The sequence below is a fragment of the Linepithema humile genome, chromosome 7, assembly GCF_040581485.1.
Source record: "Linepithema humile isolate Giens D197 chromosome 7, Lhum_UNIL_v1.0, whole genome shotgun sequence".
Classification (NCBI taxonomy): domain Eukaryota; kingdom Metazoa; phylum Arthropoda; class Insecta; order Hymenoptera; family Formicidae; genus Linepithema; species Linepithema humile.
Genome location: NC_090134.1, coordinates 18,397,684 through 18,418,493, shown reverse-complemented (window position 1 = coordinate 18,418,493; position 20,810 = coordinate 18,397,684). Strand labels below are relative to the sequence as shown.

Sequence of the window (20,810 nt, the reverse complement as noted above, 5' to 3'; positions counted from 1 at the left end):
TCTTTAAAGGGAAAAAATGCGGATTTACTTACCTCGCAGCGCGGCGAACGCGGCGAAGGAAATATACTATACCATCGATGTACTAGAAAACCGTGCGCTATACTATCAACGTACGTATCCCGGCGTATACTCGTACTTCGCCACTTGTATATATTGTTAATCCTATAGCGAGTTTCTTGAAAGTGCACGCATTGCAACATGGTTTAAGTATAATATATTCCAGCGCGAATATGTTAAAGCTCTTGTTGTATATTCAACGACATGCATATAGAGATTTATGCCGTTGCTCATTCATAATCATAAGAACGTACAAGCACATTTCTAATTGCGTGATGTATGTAATTGCAGTAATCAGAATTTAGAAAACATTCAATTCACGGTGATATCGCTGATCTTTTACAAAACGAAATGACAAGAAATAAAAGATTAATTTTCGTATCGCATGAAATATTAATATTTCGCGTTTTGTTTTTGTGATGCAAATTTTATCTTTCGGTATACATGTTTTATTGAAATAAACATTTTCCATTATTAAAAGTGTAAATATTTAGCTGCATAAATTTTTCACACTTTCCTATTTATATTTATAACAGCTATTTCAAACGCTCTCTTTACTTTTATGTTTTTATATTACGGTAACTTAGACGATGTAATAGTTCACCTAAACAGTAATTTGCTTTTTCTAAATTTTTCAGTTCGTCGACTCGTTTTGAGAATGGCTTAATTTTCTACACGTTGCTGGCTGTTTAGCCAGTTCTCGGCGTAGCTAGTTGCACGAGTCTCGGGGAAAAAGGTGACGCAGAATGATGTGCGTGAGAAAGATTCGCCGCGGGGCATGAAGGATGCAGGTAAGAGTAGCAAATAAGCCGCGCGTGTGTGGTACGTAGATACTATGTAGGTGCACGTCACAGGTATGTATACGCGATACATTCACCTACCTTTACCGTACCTGACTAAATTATTAGATTCATCCTTGCGACCTCTTGGCTCGTTTTTCTCGTCGTCCGCGGTCGTCAACTTTTTTCCCTTCCTCGCTGTGGAGTCACCGTTTCACTCTTACCCCTGTCTAGATTTTTCTATTAGATCCCTCAAAGCGCTCGTCGAAAAGGTACGTAAAAAGCATCACCGCGCAAGACAGAAAGCTACCGGCGAGGAGAACGTCGTAGGGATATTAAAGCAAGTTTTAAAGCGGTTCGCGCATCGACCTACTCTGCTCGGAAGACGAGCAGTCACGAGATTAAACTGTTTCGTGGAAGAGCGGTGAAGTGGTAGCACGTAACTAGATTTTCCGTTATATTGGTCAACCGGTGTTGTGCCCGTTTAATTCATTAGAAGGGAGTGATCTATGCTGTCGATTTTTAATTTATTTTCTTGATTAGAACTGTGACGTGGAACAGAAGTCCAATAATATTAAATCGCGACGTTAGGTTTCATTTACGTAATGGAATAAAGAATTGTAACAGCAAGGAAATTATTTCCAATCAATAATGTTAATTTGATAAATTAATATAACGGAAATTTTCCGCAATTTTGGCGATCTGTTGCAATCTCAATGTCACCTTCCACGTGAAGCAATAAATTGAAATCGACGCGGAGGAAATGAAGAATAAGAAAAAAATCATCGAGAAAACGTCCGGGATACGTCACGCGTTCAAGAGAGCGAAACTCGTCTCTTCGAGTATTCTCGCAATTGAATTCTATTTCTCACACCGTCAGATGTTTGACGCTTGGTTAAATTCGTTTATCCGCGAATTGTCACGAATTTTTCGTTGCCAGTTCCGAGAACAAGTTCCGGGCGCGCAGATTGCGCCTTCCTCACAACGCGTCGTTTCATCGGCTCATCATATTCCTTTACTGTAAATTCTGCCGTGCATACGGTTGTCTATCGAGAGTCAAGACGAGAGTAAAATAATATCGAAATCAAATCGAAACCGAAGGGATGGATTTTTTCGATGCGTACATCTCGCAAGAGTTCACGAAATAATCTGTGTATTTAGGATTTTCCCCAGAAAATAGCGCAATATAATTCTCGTATAATTCTTTATTATATTTTATTATTTCACAACACCGCCTATTCTATATTACACATCTATCAGTAAAAATATTACAATATAAAGATAACTCTGTGCCTTAAATTAAACGTTTACGTTTTTTAACTTTTAACTGACACTGGTAGCAGTCGTCGCACTTTTATCCGCGGAATAAAGTAGAAGTCTGATAATTTTTTTATTGCTCATCTTTCTAATAACCTTTCTTGAGCATAAGAGTGATGGAATGCAAATTTTGTTTGGTGAAATGCTTCGTCATTTGTAATAAAAGATCCACAAAGAAACCCAAGAGATCGCACCATGCCAGTTAAAAGAAAAAATTAGAACGCGTTATCTAAGGGTTAATCGGATGAAACGTTACCGGTGACGATATTCATTGAGCAATCGTTGTCGCTGTCGAGCTTATACAGCACGCGAGCAAATGGAGGCCATATACGCGCAAATGGGTCTGTAAACGTCGAGAAACACCTCGCCCCCACATAATTAATCCTGTAAATTTGTAACGCAAAGCAAACGACGATATTAACGTAGAGACATAACGCGCATCTCTTCTCAAGCGACTTGATTAAACGAAACGGGTACATTACGCCGTAGAATATTACGTAAAGGTTGTTGTCGATCCCGCGACTCGCAGAGCACGATGTTTCAACGATGCAACATTTTTCATTCTCTCGCATATTGCTATCATCCATGTAACTATACATCCCACGTTTCTTTCTTTATTCGCGAACTTTTTCGATAATTTACAGCCGACTTGTCAATTGGGCAAATATTTAGCCTAATTAGGCCATGAATTAAGATTCTGCCAAAGTAAAGCTTGAAATTTTTTATTGTCTACTTTCGCGTTAAACTTCATAAAATCCATAAAATTGCATAGATTGTCAACATTTCTACAACTAAAAATAATTATTGCCACGATTCTTTTATTAGAAAAAATCTGCTTCACCGTATAAATCACAAAAAATTCTATCAATGAAAGAAATTTATTGCGAGAAAACTGCGATTCGAAGCATTATCTTGTATATCAATTCGAATTTTCCTTCTACGCAGCCGATAGAATAATACGGCAAGGCGATTGTTTATGCCATTTGTTATTTTGCGTTTTCGAAACGCTACGCCGGTGTCAAGCGGAGTATCGATTTTGGATTTAAACGCCCATCCTCTTAAGCCTCAGGCAGCTAACGAGGTACGCTCACTTAAGATCTCCCGCCCTCGTTTTCCCGCTGCTCGCGCGCGAGTACGTGCCGCGAAACTCACGAGAAGATATTTATTCCGCGATCCCGCATGGCGGTTTCTGATGACTTTGGGGAATCGTGAGTGGAAGTAACAAGAGCCCCCGCGGTTGGTTCCGCCTAACGGAATCGATGAACCGGAAGGTTCGATAAGTAGCGCGAATCCGGCCGATCGCGGTTACTCGATCTGGCATCTGTTCTCCCGAGCATACTGGAGCACTCCATCGCTGCGCTTAATACAGTTTATCATTGTTCCCATTCGAAGAATAAGGTCGGTTATCCTTCGTTAAAAATTCTGCCCATTTTACGTAAACGTACGTATAGAGATCCGAGAATGGCTTGGTCTATAGTGGACAATTGAGCACCGATATTATTGCACACGGTTTAAATGAAGTTGATAGAGAAAAACATTTTTTTAAAGGTCTGTAATATCTGTAAGATACTTGTGTCGCTACAAAATAGTAATAAAATAGTAACAAAATGTAAAAAATGAATATTATTCTTCGTTGACTTGTTGAACACGTGAAACACTTGGACTCTATCAACTACATTACGTGGTGAGAATCGACAACGGGCAGAGATCTAATTCTACTTTTGGTTCCTCGATGTCGAGTCTAAGGACGAACGTAAACGAGGACGAAGGACTCTCGAATCAACGAGATCCTCGACGAGCCTTTCGTCAGTTAGTGTTTTTCATCATTTTCAACGGATCCCGCATATAACGAGCGAACACTTCCTTCTTAAACGTCTCAAATTGCTTCCTGTTGGCACTGTTTTGACGCTCGCGCCAGGCGGGTCTGCTCTTCCTGGTCTGCAGTCCCCAGTGGACCGTAAATACGGGCGATAGCACCTTGAACTGATAACCCGTCACGTACATCTCGTAAACCTGTAAGAAAAACGAGCGGCTGGTGGGTTACATGGGGACAAATTCGCCGCCTCTGAAATAAAATTAAAGTCGGTAATTGAAACAAATCGAACCGGACCGAGCGCGGTTTAATCGATCGACCGTACACCACGTCTGAATTAATTGGCTTAATCTACCAGCCCTTGGTTACATCTCGGCCGAAACCAATAGTAGCAAACAAGAATTCATCACGCGGGGCGCAGAGCCACGAAATGCTGCGGGAAAATCATTCGTGGACCAGTTTCCGGGTCGAGATTCGCGAGTGCCGGGCCGCGATATAACACAGAGAAATCTGTGTCGAGGTCGATCTGCGGTAACTGCGGGCGGGTGAGACGGGCGGCGCAAAGAGTGCGCCTAGATTCTTTACGAGCCCGCTTCGAGCTTCCCGAAGCCCGGGGAGTTTCTGGTTTGAAACTCCCCCTGCGAACGGAGATTCTGCTGTCGCGCCGCCTTGGAACGTAATAAATGCGGGCGTCTCCATAAGCCGCTGTGCACCTGCTGCATCCGCGTGCATGTATGTGCGCGCGCGCGCGTGTGTGTGTGTGTGTGTGTGTGTGTGTGTGTGTGTGTGTGTGTGTGTGTGTGTGTGTGTGTGTGTGTGTGTGTGTGTGTGCGAATGCATGCTTGTCATTCCTGCAGAATACGATCCGGCCGTGGAAATAGCGTTAGGTCGGCGCAAACAGCAATCTTAATAGAGGCATGTGTAGTAATGTACTTCCCTCGTAAATACATGTAAGAATACTTTATTACTACTATATCGGGGTTGTCTTTTATACGATAGTACGATGCATTTGATGAATAGATTGTTATTGGCTGTCAAAACTTTAACATTTCTCAAAAATATCTTACTAAAATATCGATTTAAAGGACAAGAATGCTTAAACACAAATAAAATTATCTCACTCTTTAATTAATCGCACAAGATTTTTAATAGGATATTTGCTTGCGGAAAAAGTTGAGACGCGACTAAACTTTAGTAAAGGAAAGATTTTAAAAGTTAGTCATGTCGTGTTATCTCGTAAGCGGTAACTACGTGCGCGCAAAAAGTGACACAATTTTGGCACAAAGTGATAATCGTGTCGAAAAGTATTTTGTCCAAATCGGCCGTCATGACACCGACGGATATTGCAACAGACAGACGTATTTGTACAAAAATATGACAGAGATTTCCGAATGAGCGCGAGCCACTCGCCAACTTTTGAACGTGCGCTCCTTTTCGGCGGAAGTGGCTTTCGGAACATGCTGCAGATATTCGTCCGGATAGTGACATCTTCGCGGGAAGCCCCGTGTTTCCGGCATTGTAAGCAACGCGACAGCAAGGAGGAAGGCGGATGGCGTCGTAATCTCGCTCTCGGTTTGCCAGCCGAGACAAGCCAGACAGACCTAACGGACGAGATCCGGACCGTCCGTTCTCCTCTGGTCTGAATGCGTCTTTGTGAATAATCGCACTAACAATGTGCAGCGAGTGTTCGCGATAGCCGTATATACGTGCATATGTACGCGACTGCATGCAGCCAACTGAGATAGGTCCTTGTCCGATCCGATTGACCTCGTATCGAATGCCCTTTATGCCCATTGCATTCAACGCGTAACGACACGTCTTACTAAATGTCGATAACTGAAGTACAAATATTTTGTCACAAACTCCTGTTGATTTGCCTTTTTTATTCGATTTCAGCGGATATTTTAAAACTCGATTATTAATGATAAAATAAATCGTAATTATTTCGAAACAATTTGCAAAAGTTTGCAATCAATAATTTCGTTTACTACAGATGTGACAATTAGTTTGCCGATGGAAGAAATATATACACAAAAATATCAAAAATCATATATAGTGATCTCATTATTCATCATAAGAATCTAGCGATGAGAGTGTACTCGTGTTTACTCAAAGTCATAAGACGTAAAACAAATTTCGCGCGTTGCAGGCTTTCGTCGAATTAGAAACTAAATGACGGCTCAAAATTAGCACATTGAACGGATGACAAATAATGGTCTTAATTATGAAACGGGCGTATTGTTAGTTAATGCGACGAAGCAGTAACCCGCGGGGATAACGGGTGCACGCGGATTACATTGTCAGATGAAATTGATAGACAGAATCTAATCTGCCGCGTTCTAGATCTTGGAGACGAAGCCCCGTGAATAATTATACGTAACGATGGCGCGACATGCGTGTGACAGCCGCCGCGACGCCCCGGGATTGTCTCCGCAGTACGTGTCGCAATGGATGCATACAATTCGTCACGTTGTTACAGTGCTGACACTGCCAAAACATATACGCCACGATCGGCAGCGCGAGCTCTCATTTATAACCCGCATCGATTTCTATCCTCAGACGAGCCCGCACAATCGCCGCGGAAGCATCTAACATGATGCGTGCGACACGACAAAAAGATGACGGAGCGCTTACGCAACATAAAGTTGTATATAAAGAATTCTGATATTTTTTTTTTTTTATAAGTAGTAGCAATTAATATTGATTACCTAAAAGAGGTGATGTTAAAAATAAGTTATTAGTTTGCGTATTGTAATTATTTAACAGTGAGATTTAATGATCCAATTTAAAGTAAAAAATTTTCTGCATATAATTATTAAAAAATATATTATATAACTTTTATCATAATCGTTTTACATAATTGTCATGTTTTTCAATACACTTCAGTCGTTCGGCAGTTTTTCGATAAAAAATTCAGTGCTGAAAGAAATATATTTTTTTTTAAACGTGGCAATTATGAATTATTATTCGAATTTTTATAACTACTTATTTTTAATAACATTTTTCTCGGGAACTTTCTGATTTAATTTATATGAATCGCACGAAAATAATACATATTTACGTAAAGACGCTGATTAAACTGATAATAACGACGAACAGAAAGCTTTAAGTGAAAAATGTAATTATAGCCCCGTGTTTTTAAGAATTTATGCAACTCGGATGAGAAATGATAGAAGTCTGATCTGCGATGGCTCAACACGTACACATGACATTCCCGCATGAATTATACGACTAACAAGCTTGCACCGCCGGCGCGGCGGACAGCGTGCATAATTATCCGTCTTAATTGGACAGATAATAAATTCCTTTCAGTTTCGCGCGCAGATCACGGTCTTGCGGGGAAGGCGACTGAAGTGCGCTTTCTCGCGCGAGCCAGGTTGCGGAAAGCGGACGACCGACTGTTTGTCGAGGGTTTCCCGGAGAACAGATTGCATTAAACAACACGGCAAGCTGACGTATCTTCTTAATTAACAAACCCCGCGGCCTCACATTCGTTACAGAGTCGCGAGCGTAATGATGTTTGCTGAACTTACACGCGTCCTGATACTACTCGCGAATGCACACCGGCGCGTCGCTGCGCGCGCTTTGTTTGCACGCGAAACTTTCGTCATCGTGACGATTATTGGATAATGCATGTGTACCGCGGCTAGCGTAGCATTAATGCATACATATATGCTACGCGACGGCATATGTGGCTACATGCAAAACCGAAGTGCAACGAGCCTTCCGTAGAACTTGCTCTTCTAAAAATTCTAACACCAACCGAAACGCCGTACGTAATATCGACGACTGCCGTCGACCAGGTCGCGAATATTCCGCGAGCCACGACGCATGATAACGCATAATGCACGTCAAAGCTCCCGAGGATGCAAAACGACGCGGCGAAGCGGTCCGTTTGAAACTTTTCCGCGGCGGGATGAACAATTTGCGGAACTTGGCGCACGATCTCTCTTCCGGCGGGGTTCAAAGGACTCAAAGGACGCGACGACGCTGTGTGTGTGCGCAAAAAAATAGATGAATGAGAAAATGAAGAAGCGAATAGAAAAATATACGCACAAAGTATAGTACATATTATTTGCATAATTCTATTTTCTACTTTATATTATGTTTTTAATGACTCTTTTAACAAGCATAAGCAGCTGAAGCTTTCTCTCTCGAACTACTACCGTTACTCGTACACCTTTTTCATGATAGAAATTAGTAGATACAGATAGAGAAATGTAACAGCAAATATTTAACAATTTCGCAATTACTTCCTGATTTAAAGACATTAAAAATTTATAACTCTACCATTTGAAACAAGTAGCAGCGTATAAATTTACGCCGTGACGATGAATACAATGGACGGTCGTTCTTTTGAAGTAGTCAGATCCGGCTCATACCACCAGAGATAATACACCGCTTGTCGCTTCAACAGGAGATAAAATAACCATTTGCGGTTTTCGAATGGTAATGCAGAATATTGCAGTGGGTCACCAGCGCAGCGGTTTGTATTTGCATTAGTCAGAAGTGTGCGTATTCGTGTATATGCATCTGCATGGCGACTCAGATAATCGGACCACATAGTTATAAGTACGTGCGACTGCATACAGAGAACGTATTACAGCTGTTATATTTTATAATCACAACCACAGTGAGATATAATACCACCTGGATAATGCGCAATAAGTTCTGAAATGAAGTATACTCTTGCACACTTTTTTAAAAATATTATATATAATACGTGTGCAGTTTTTACATTAGGATAATTTAAATAGGTTTTATTTATTTCGCGCATAACTGCATTCACGAAAAAAATATCCACTGACAATGATTGGTGGCAGCTTGCTATATTGATTAATAAACTCGCACCGCGCCTTACGACTTTTATTTGACATTTCATTTATTTCCTCCGTGCGTTGCTGCATCCGGGGATGGGGGGACAAAGAGGGGCGCTTAAACGCGCCCTCGTGTAGCTGCGTGTTTTTAAAAACACACGACGGCAAGTTAAAATTTTACAACTGCCGGAAACGCGGACGCGAAGCAATTCGCTCGCTCGCAAAAATGGAATTGCATGTCGTGCGGAGGACAAGCTTACGTTCCTGGCACCTGGGGGAAATGCGCCCGGGTTAATTTCACGCTTCGGCATCGAATGGACGGTGTCACCCTCATCACCGCGCACCATTACGATCGTGACACGTTACGCTGACAGTTCGCGCTCTTTATTTCATTCCGCCGTCACGACAAACTTCCGCTTGATTCCATTTCGGAAAAGGCACGGCCAAGTAATGTCGCGTACAGCATTACGCATGTATTATTCAACATATTTTGGTCTGTTTTTTAATCTTTTTTTTTTTTTTTTTTTTTTTTTTTTATTTTAATCGATATGTTGGAAATAAAGAATTTAAACGTTGCGACAAAAATTACGGTTAAACCAATTTGTTGGAAAGAAAAACAGAATATTGAATGTTTCACTTTACAGTTTCCACTTTTGTAAAATAAGGCTATTGTTAAAAAAAAATCAAAAACATTGTACAATCAATAACTTTCATTTTTAATAATACAATTTCGTTCTCTTTGTAGTTTTATGCAAATATACGACTTTGTCATTTATAAATAAAATAATATTCAATATTTCTTTATCTAATCGAAATTGAAATATTAAATTTAATTTGCCTGCATGTCATATGTACTAGAGTCACAATTTAAGCAATGAAATGCATACTAGGTGCATTGATGTCGTGTATCTAACAAATTAAACGTGACGTAATTACCATGTTGTTACATTGGCTAAAACCAGCTCCGACGCAAACTGCGCGACTCGATCCGCATCGTTTGCGGAAGGATCTCGTGGCATCCCGATACTCGAAATTCAAAGACAGAGTGTCCCTTTGATATTCAAGAACCTTCATAGCTCACTATGAATTCCTTACGTACCGACGTGTTTCGGCCGGTTCAGCGAAATCACTGCGTACCGATGGTTTGGCTTTGTTGACGCAATTTCATCGAGAGACCTATATCAATTTCTCTAGTTCGCACAAGCCACAGCGGATCTCTTCAATTTAATCACCCGTTTACCCGCACATTTACTTCCCGTTGCGTAAAATAATCCCTTTACTTCCGTAGAAATTCGTGGTGCGTAAGCAATCCTTAGCATATCACTTCATAAAAACTCAAATGTGACTTCAGATATTACATTCAATTTTTATTGACATATATGTCCATAAATTTATCCAAGATAAATATTTATAAAATACCTAATATAATTTTACTTATTCAATTTATTCATTTTCCAACACAATCATCAGATTGTCAGATATGTAACTGTAATTACATATCGCGCTTTCTTCACAAATCCGCTTTTATTGAGTCTTTGTCCGATTTGAATATGAATACATCTTGAATATGAATATGGATACATCAATATAATACCGCGGCAACACTTTGACAGCTTGACAGTCGGATATCTCATATTCTTACGATGGTGCATCCATAGTCGCGATGCGAAACGCTGAATAACCAGTTATATCCGTCGCGAAAGCCGCGAATGGCACTTCTCGGATAACATCGGATCGTGTGCGTTTCGACGAGCGAGTGCGCGAAAAAAGTGACACGCATTAAAATGAAGACGTGCCGGCGCATGCATATAAGATACGGCGGGATGACGCCGTAATATACAGGGTCGTATAATTTTTCCAAATGGCATCGCCGCGTAATATGCCGGCTACGTGGCAGTAAGCGGCGGGCTAAATCTGATAATTGAGTTTTATGCCATCGCACGTCGACGTAAATCCTCGTGAATGCGACGCGTCCCGCCGCCGCCGCTGCCATACGACGTCTCCACTTATCTTACGTTCTCAGCATTAGGGTGGGGAGGGGAGGGGGGGGGGGCACCGATGCGGTGCAACTTGGAACAGAATTAAAACGACGAGGACAAGAGAGTGGAACGCAAACTCTCGAGGGGGCGACTAGCAAGCGTGGAAACCGTAATTTTAAGTGAATTTGAATTCCATTAGAGAAATTTTTACAGTGACGATTGGTGCCAAAAATATTTTTTGTTTTCACAGTATACATTAAGAAGTGAAAGGCGTGTCATTTCTCACTGATTAAATGCGGCGACTCTGCCTCACACGATGCGGTTAAACCCGATCGATCCTCTCGTACGAGAGAGAGAACTTGCATTATCCTGCGAGACACTTAAATTGCCGCTTGTTACACGGTACCTGCGAGCCGCGGCCATTGATCTTGCACGAGAGAATTAGCCGCTAAATTACGGACACCCTTTGGATCGAGTTGGATCGTTGACTGCCGACGTGCTGCGCGGAATACCCGAACGCCTAATCGAAAATCACTTTCGCCCCGATTCAATTATGATAAAACGGTTAGCGGAAAAAGATCGCCAGAAATGCATGGGAATAATTAAACGCATAGATGCATTGAAATAGTGCCGATACGCGCCGATATTCGGGAGCCGAATAAGATTTTTGTTGCTCCATTATCGAATTTGCATTATGAAATACGGCCGCTACGCTATATGACACTTGATATATGCGCCGATAATTCGAATTCGCGGGTTAATTTGCTCAGCACTTTGCTACCAATGCAAATTTAAATACGCGCGTAATGTGAAATAAAATAAAATTTACTTATTTAACATCATTTAATTCTGCATTAAACATCCATTTACGAAATACGTGACGAATCATATTTGACGCAAAAGCGCGTCACGTCAAAAATTAACAGCATGCTATCGGACGAATTAAACTGAAATAAATTATGTCAAAAGCTGGATCGAACATTAACGAGTCGCATGCGATGCGAAATAATTCGTCAACATTCGTCGCATACCTCTGTAAATACGTCGAACGTTTTAATCAGTAATAAAAGCCGAAGCGAGTCGGACTTGAAATAACATTCGATTTCCGTGAATCCAAGGTTACGAGGAATCGAGTCTAATTTTTTACTTACGCCTCCGGTGTTTCGTTTCTTCTCTCACACTTTCAGCGACTACACTACGCGAATTCGAGCTCCGTGTTCCGTGATTTCCTGTGAATTGTAAACGATCGAAAGAGCCGGCCGTCCACGAGCTAGCGGCTCGGGCAATCGGATTCGTTCCATTCGTGCCGGCTCGCCTTTGATTTATAACCCCGGTCGGCGGAATCGCTCAATCACCGCGGAGTGACTGCTACGTTGAAGCGTCTAGGAAAGACTATCTCGTTTCCGATTTGATTGCAGTCACCTGCGAGGTGCTCGCGTGCGTCACTTCGGTGCCACTTCTCGCACGACAGCGACATACTTGCTACGCTTGTACCGGCAGGATCTCGTCCTCGAATCGAACGTATCGCCATTATGGATTGACCTGGGGTGATAATGGTTCGACGAGAAACGAAGTGTCAGGTAGTGAACGGCGACGGTGCCATCCGATATGAGCGGCGCGCACGAAGCTAGCAGTATTGACTTTCGCAATTACAACAGCTTTGGCAATTTGTAAATCAATAATTGTTCTTTTCAATTAATATTAGTATCTTTTACGAACATTTCTATTGTTTGTACAATGATCGATGCTATTATATATATTTTTTTTCAATTAATTATTGCAGTAACAATATTAATTTTCTTTCCTGATGATATTTGCTGAATTTGCGAATAATCAGATTTTATAAAACTCGACTCGAGTCAAAAACATATTCTTCTGAAAATCTTTCGGTTATTTTTATTTCCGCGTTTTTATTCTTTTACACTTTGACGTCGCGCCAGGTTTATCTCGCTTATCGCGGCGCGCCAGCCCTGGGAGCCCCGGAATCAATCCGATAACACCGGTCTGATGAGATATCAAGCCGAGGTGGGTTCGTGCCGACGCGATCGGCGAACTCGATAAACACGACAATAAAGAATCCCTCGAGGTCCGACTACGTTGGCGTGTCGAATCGACGATGACAGGATCGATCGCCGATGTAGATAGGAATCGCGAGTGAGCGCGTGCCGCACATCGCTGGGCCAAATCCTTTATATTAGCCGCGTCGACAATCGCCCGGTACGTCGACGGGTAATTGAAGGTTGTATCGGGGGGAACGTTAAGCCCGGCTCGCGGCCGGACAAAGGCCACGCAGGGGTGCCGGCACGGAGAATTAACGAATCGATCGGCAATTAACATGCTCATTTTAGCGCATGCAATCGAGGCAAGCCGGGAAACCGGCGTAATTGCATCGCGATTATGGCGCATACCGCATTGTCCTCGTGCATTGTATACGCAAACAACCGAAGATTAATTAACGCGAATATAAAACACCGATCGACGGCGATGTGCGTTCTCGCGAGAAACGCGCAACCATATGCGCGAGGATGGTAAAAGGAAAGGCGTCAGCTGACGTTTTAAAATTCGACGGCAAGTGTGCAATGTGTGAACTTGATCGAATTGAGCATACAATTGAAAAACAATGTAACTACGTGATATTCGGAAATCGAGGTACACAGCTAAATAAAATGTTTCAACAAATTTGCTAAAAGTTTCTTGTAATATGAATGGCACAGAGAACAACGGAAAACAATTTTAAAAAAAACTTAAAAAATAAACCGGATGAGAGCCAAACGTTGCGTTGCCAAAAGAAGCGATAGCTAGGCCTGAGTATTATACACGATGGAAATGAGGCTTTGGCGGTTAACCGAACCGTGTCGCGGGGTTGAGGAGAGAGAACGGACGATGCCCATTCTCATTCCTCCGGAGGGATGAATGGATGTTGTACTGCGCGAACCGCAGAGGAGACGCGAGTACCGATGTACCAGTATACTTCCGCCCGCGCGTTGTACCGGCCGCATCACCGTCACTACCACACGCCGCCATCACTACTATCGCAAACGTACAGAGGTTACACACGACCGTTCGCTGTCGACGACGTAACGCCGATACGTACATACGCGAATTTACGTCCGTTTTATTGCCGCCGGTAGGTACTTCGCATACTTCGTTTTACGAATGCGACCACTGCGCACGGCCGTCGTGCCCGGATTTTCGCCGCGCGATGGAATTTCGTTATTTTCGCCGTGAGGTCGGAAACCACGAGCGCCGTAGCTCTCCGTCGAAACAACGCGGCATCCGCGTGCCACCCCATGAACGGACGTGTATGCGCTCAGAGGTATGCAAACTCCGTATATGGACTGGAAACGGACCGGAAAGGTTCTCACGTCCGCTTTGCGGTTTCCGGCACAAATAACCTTTCGTAGGCTACCGCGACTCCACTCGTCATGATTCTTCTCTCTTGCAGCTACGTTCAAACAGCTGCGAAATAAAAAGTATACTTCAACAAATTTCCGTAAAAAAAAAAAACAAAGTTCAACATGAATATTATTTTTCTGATTCTACTTTTAACTTCTGGAGTGAGATTGGTTATCGTTCCGATTTATCAAAGTTTCCCCGCCTGATTCGCCACCAACTACGTGACGAAGTTTCGAAGTTTGATGTTACCTAAGAAATTTGCGATTCTTTGCAATTCGCGCGAGGATAACGCGCCTGTAAAGTACATTAGCGAACGCAATTTACACGCCGCGCCGATATGCAAACGTTCGATTACACGGCCGAAGATACATCAAGTTTAAATTGAATAATGCCCGTTCCGCAAAACGAGCCTCCATCGTCCGATAACGGCGCGGCAATGATAATATGTAATTCAATTAATGGCCCGGGTGTGCGCGAGGGTACGCTCATTCCAGTTTGCTATTCTCGAACTACCCACCACGCTGTCCCCTTTCTCCGGCCGTTTCCCCCGCTGCTTACATTACAATCTCGCTAACACACACATCTCGCTCGTGTAAAACTTTACGCGAAGTTCACGCTGCTGTGTCCGCGTGATTTTTCCGCTCGCCAAACGTCGTTTTTAGTTAGCGAAATACTGTGACGCATCAAGCTGACAAAATATACATGTGCAGGATTTACCGCTTTTACCGTTAATACCCCAAAATATATATCTTTTAGTGTAATTTATGCTATTTACAGATGAGCGTAGAAACGTAATGGCCGATATCTACCGTCCATTATTGCCATTTATCTGCTAATTCCATTAATACCTCGAAAGGTATATTAATATTCGATGGAGTACCTTTTACCTCCTAACGTTAAGATAAACCGTGCGGTAAAATATCATACCACGTTCGTGCAATTATCACGGACGCATTCGGGTCTGAGCCATTTATATTCTTTATCACTCTCGTGCGCACATTCGCTCTTCCATCGAAAATATTGGCGGTGATGTTGCCGCGGGAGTATTTTTAATTCAAACTTTTCTATTATTTTGCTGCTGACTGATTCGCAAACATTTCGCAAATAGTGGCCATAAGCACGTTACTTGTGTACATAAGCGCAGTGCGCGCTTATCTCTTACCCAATGCGAGTATTTTCATACATTAGCGGAAAAAATTGCGCACGTGAATCGTCAATGCCATCGGATCGAACGTAAACTTTTGCATTGTACCGTTTTATGTTACTTCGTGCTTGGGCAAAATTGCATTTTCGATTCCGCGCTGCCACTAACGTATGCGTCACGCAGTAATGGCGAGCGCAAACAGAAAAAAAGACGTATCTTAGAAAATATCGCGCGTACCTGAGTATTCCTCGTATATCCGTATCCCATAAACCGCTCATCGTGAGACGGAGCGATATCCTTCGCCACGTAAAAAGGCTCGTAAAGGAATTCGAAATTCGTCACGTCGTGGCTAACGTAGACCTTGCCGGTCTTCACGTTTTCATGATATTTATGGTTCACCGACACGTCCTGGAGCCACCTGTAAAATAAAATATTCCCAACCGTGCTACGCGTCATCAAAATAACATTTTGTACGCTTAGTTAACAATTCATGCTTTACGTATACAAAGTCTCAATCAAGTATAAATTACGTTCATCAAACGACCACACAACTGAATAATGAAATTATTAAACAATTATTGTTAAAATATAAATAATAGTAGCTTGTTACAGGCAAGCCATTATAAATTCACATTGTTATATTGATTCAATCAATTTAATTCAACGCGTGCTAAATCGATTATGTAAACAATTTTATTATCTAAGTGCTCTAATAATTTCGATTATCCCCGATTAATTAAAGTAGACGTTCAAGTTACAATGGAATGTCCAAATTTTGAGAAATTTATGATTGATGGGTTGTTATTTGATAAAGAGTTACTTGCCTCGTAAAGTTCGTGGCGAATTGATTGTGTATAAAGACCTTCTGGTGGAAGGGCCTGGCCAAGCCCTTCCTCGCAAGTCTAATCAACTCCGTCTTGTTCTGGGGAAACTTCACGCGCGTGTCCAACTCATACGTGGGTATAACGTAGGCGCATTTATCACAGTTATCGCTCCTGAGAAATTCGTCGAGTGCGGTCGTCAGATTGAAACTCGGTACGATGTCGACGTCCGTCAGGAACACGTAGTCCGTCTGGCAGTTCTTGCGCGCCAAGTTTCGCATGTGGTTCTGCGGATAGACGTTCCGTATCCGCCAATGGGTCTGCTCGCTGGGTATGCGACTCGCGAGCTCGTTCAGGGTGGCTTCCGGTTTGGCACAATCGACAAAGTCCGGCAGCTCGAAGGCGCGCGGCTGCTTCTTGGGCGGACGCATCTTCGGCACGGCCACAGAAAAGATCACTCTCTCCCTGATGGACTCGTAACATCTCCTCAGGTACACCAAGTAACGCTGCATAACCTCGAACTCCTCATCGCCGGCGGCGTACAGCGCCACGGACATTGGTCCGGTCCAGTGCAGCGCGACCTGCACTAGGGAATGCAGCTTCTCCACGGAGCTCTGCGTGGCCAGACACACTCGGTACGTCTGCGACAGCTCTGTGAACCTGCTGCCGACCAGAACCGAGTCAAAGGTGCGGAATATCCGCCGGGCATCCCATCTGCCGAGCTTGATGTCCAGCTTGAGACTGTTAGTATCAGGTGACGTTGGCTGATAATCCTGCGTGACGCATTCCGATTGCTGCTCCTGCTTGACGAGGGAGCCGAGATTCCACTCGGTGACCGCGCTCACCTCCACCTCTCGCGGGATCGCCTCCGGCGCGCAGGTCTCCGATTGCAGTAGCAGAAACGTCAGCAGCATGTTCGACAGTGCCAGGATGATCACGCTCGTCAGACTGAGATTCCATGGTCGGCATCCCAGCTGAAAGCGAGAACAAAAACGCGGCCGATTATTACTTGCGCTATTTTTTTTTGCACGGATATTAGAACCGATATCATTTTAGAAAATCCGGATTTCAGTGCTGAAGAAAATCTAATAACAATATAATGATGCAATTAATGTTTTTCGCGTTTGGAAAAGATTACACAAAAAGATTAGAATTTAATTAATGTAAGATGAATTTTGTTCATAATTATAATACTGCAAATTTAACTCACTGGAGTGATATCAGTCTCGATCATATACGTGACGAAGCAAAGATATATGATAACAACCAAGCTTAGCCGCGAGATGTAAGTTATCGTGACATCTCGACGTGATCTCGCCGAATTGTCGCCCTCATGCTTACAGAAGGGGGTGGAAATACCGAAAACATGATGAAGAAAATAATCGTGAAGCGAATATCATGTATTCTCGTCGTAGCATGTTCGCGTTACGGCCGAACGGAGCTCCCTTGGCTAGGCGCGTTTTATGTTCGCCACTTATTCTTCCAGAACCGCGAGGCACAATGTGTCGCCGGCTAGCGTGAATAATTTCATAGCAGTACGTGAACGGAATAAAAATAAATGGAATAAAACGGAAAAAACCGGACGATGACGAGACGAGGCCATTGTATAACGACGAATCTCGCATTAGTTTTCGGCGGCGGACTAACTCCTCGAGGAAGATTATCCGTGGTATCTAAAGCGAATCCTTCGAAAAATAGTCGGTAGTCCAAAGTATTGTTAAATATTATTTATTCACAGCGGATAATTTGAACGTAAAATGTGTAGTGTATTTACACTAAAAATGGAGAATTGAGTGGAATATTTTTGGTCAAATATTTATAAAGTTCTTCCTTTAAATTAGGTATAGCGTAAAATATGAGAGAACACATTCCTTTCAGCATCCCCTTGTTTGGTTACGTTACTAAAAATCCGCAAAAATTATTAGCTTGCACGCAAAAAATTGTCCGACTAGAGCGCTGAAGCAAGAAAATATACCCGGTAGAATGCAGTCAAGAGCGCGCGTTATTCTACAACGTCTCCGAACGTATCAAAACGTGTAATCCGATTATATCTTTCACGTGTATTTGCGAGAAAGAAGTCAAGAAAGCCGTGTGAGGTCCGTTTAAACTGGGGATACTTCGCTCTCTTCTATAAATAGGGAGATTATCCGGCGGGTGTTCTGAGCGAAGAACTTACGATAACACCGCAACGGCTGGCGTTGTTTTTAAACAAACCCGTGGAAGTGGTTCGGTCACCGACAAAAGCAAACTGCCCAGCAACTTACCGACAACAGTCTGTCGTGACTGTCGAGTGCAGAGTAAGGGCCACTTTACCGCCCTAATTACCGCGGGTTCGCTATCCGTCGGGACCCATTACAAAAATCAGTGCCGGTCTTGTAACAACGGGACGATAGCTTTAAATGTTAAAAGTAATTAAATGTAAAAAGAGACAAAAGAGGCCGAAAAAAATTCTATATTTTTCCATACACAGATTGTTACCTTGAAATAAAATATTTTCTCTAAAGTTAATAAATACGAAAACAATAAAAATCATGAAACGTTCGAAGTTCTATGTCGCAATCAATTTATGAACTGAAAATATCCGTATAATAAAACAGACGATTTTTAATAACGCGAATATTCTTCGTGTACGGCGATCATAGAACGGACGGTGATTTGTGTTTTTCTTCAAAGCAGTAATATTATCATTATTTTATTCTTAATTTAGCAGATATTGTTCCAGAAATCTTAATTTCTTATATGATTCTTGAAAGACATTTTATATATATCCACTTGGATCGACTCTCACAATTTTATTTCTATTTTTATCTCTATAATCAATATTTTAACTCTAGCTGCAACTTATTCTATTTGCTTTTCCGATAAAGTTTCGCGAACTGAACTTCAAGACTAAAACTTCGCGTGTCGAGTTACTCGCTCTGAGATGCCGAACGCTTCAGCACGCAAAAATCGTACCGCTAAACCGTAGCCGTCTAACCGCAGGAAATCCGTCCTAATGCGCCTTGGGGAACAATGTGTTGCTTCGCGGGAGTAAATGTCAGTCGTAAGTATCCCGCCGTAGCAAGTTTCGCGCTCGGGCAAAGGGCGGCCGCGGCGGTGCTATATTTACTAACTGTGCGAACCCACCTGAAAATTATATACACGCCGATAAGAACTTCGCGGCAGCCCTTCCTTGCGCCGCCGCCCCGTGCCGCCCGCTTTCCATCTGGATGTTCAACCGGCGGAACTAACATCCGAGGTAAAATCTTCGCGCCTGAGGGAGATAAATCATACCCCCTCCCTCCCCCTCCGGCCCCTCGATCGTCCGCTTACCGACCTCCGGCTTCACCGACGGGCGAACGTTGGCTATTTGGACGCAGACGCGCCTTTTCCGCGAGCGCGTGAAAAAAGTCTCGAGTGGAAGTGCATTTTCCCGAAGGAGCCTTGACCGACTTGGAAAAACGGTTATCGGATGCATTAGGGTCGTCTTAGTGTGCGGAACGAATGGCGCGTAATGTACTCTTCGCGATGTTATGTTCCCGCGAATTCTACGGCTTGTATGCGGAAGGTATACGTATGTGTAATACATGTATGTATTACCGCGATGTATTACACACCCTTCTCTCGCGCAGCAGCCCTGCGTTCGATGGATGTGGCAAACGCAAATGTTTGACGATTCGAAGGTGCATTCAGCGTGCTACGCCGACTCGATGCCGAACGCGAACCAGCGAGAGCGATGATATTTTTCATGATATTCCAAGGGCCATGTTAGCGGACGAATGCAGAATTGCGAATAGAAACAGAGTTTCGTTATTTGTTTTCCTCGGTGCTTTTATTTCCAATCAGTTATAATTTAGTGTATTTCGCATCCTAAACACACTATCCGCGTTTACATACAACGCGGTAGTTGAGCTCAAATTTATAATGTCAGTTACAGATGCAACTTAAAATTACAGAAATACTACAGTAATGCTGCAGTAGAGAAAACAAATTGTTAACACATTAATTGCTTAATAAAATTAAACAGAGGAAATTAATTGTTTAATGCCGATGCCTTGGCATGGGCAATCGCCGGCAATCGTACAGTTTTATTACGTTATCGAATGTTGCTCGTTTTGTAGTGCGCAAACTAGTAACATACACAGTTGTGTTTGTTTTCCACGTTTACTATGCGTTTTCGCGTAAAATATATTTGAAAATTCTGTGTAAGCCCTAACCATTAAATACACTTTGCAGGAGGAAAAAAATAGGAAAAAATGCCATTCCGCGGAATTGTCTGAAACGATGTCGCAAACTGCGACTTACTATATTTTTCTTAGTGTGCGCTGAGAAAGATCGTCATTTTATACATCACGCTAGTACCAACTTCGTCATAACTATTTTCTTATAATTTGTTCGGTAAACGTGATTTTTCCACCGCCATGTTTTCGTTCCATTTCGCCGCTTGTCGTATTATTATTGCGAAAAAAGTACGAGCGAGTGTCTTGACAACCATCTTTGTTTTGCATTAAAAAAAACTGCAAAAGATATGTTTGCGCCATGTGCGAAAATCTACAAAAATATCACGCGATGAAATAAAAGTAAACTTGCAGCGTGCTTTTGTTAATACAATATAAGATAAATCTAAAATGATACTCGGCATATTCAAAAATCGTAGGTCGTAAACAAAAGGATTTGAAATGAGCGGAAATATAGAAGAAAAATATAA

General features: G+C 42.6%; 2 protein-coding genes across 3 annotated transcripts in view; one reads left to right on the top strand and one right to left on the bottom strand.

Annotated features, from left to right (window-relative positions):
• The window catches only part of LOC105670042 (dipeptidase 1), a 126,965-nt gene that overhangs the window by 71,898 nt on the left and 34,257 nt on the right, over positions 1–20,810 (top strand). Inside the window, exon 2 of the mRNA XM_012363339.2 lies at positions 696–848. Coding sequence (XP_012218762.1) covers positions 836–848 — 13 coding nt within the window. The 5' untranslated portion in view covers positions 696–835. The remainder of the gene's footprint in view (positions 1–695; positions 849–20,810) is intronic.
• Positions 2,024–20,810, bottom strand: part of LOC105670041 (beta-1,4-glucuronyltransferase 1) — a 30,175-nt gene continuing 11,388 nt past the window's right edge. The window contains exons 2-4 of one of the 2 annotated variants that reach the window (XM_012363336.2): positions 16,127–17,097; positions 15,540–15,720; positions 2,024–4,166 (exon numbers count right to left, since the gene is read on the bottom strand). In XM_012363336.2, coding sequence (XP_012218759.1) covers positions 3,960–4,166; positions 15,540–15,720; positions 16,127–17,097 — 1,359 coding nt within the window. In that variant the 3' untranslated portion in view covers positions 2,024–3,959. Of the gene's footprint in view, positions 4,167–7,464; positions 14,222–15,539; positions 15,721–16,126; positions 17,098–20,810 lie in introns of those variants that run through there. The other variant, XM_067358620.1, reaches the window with a different exon arrangement.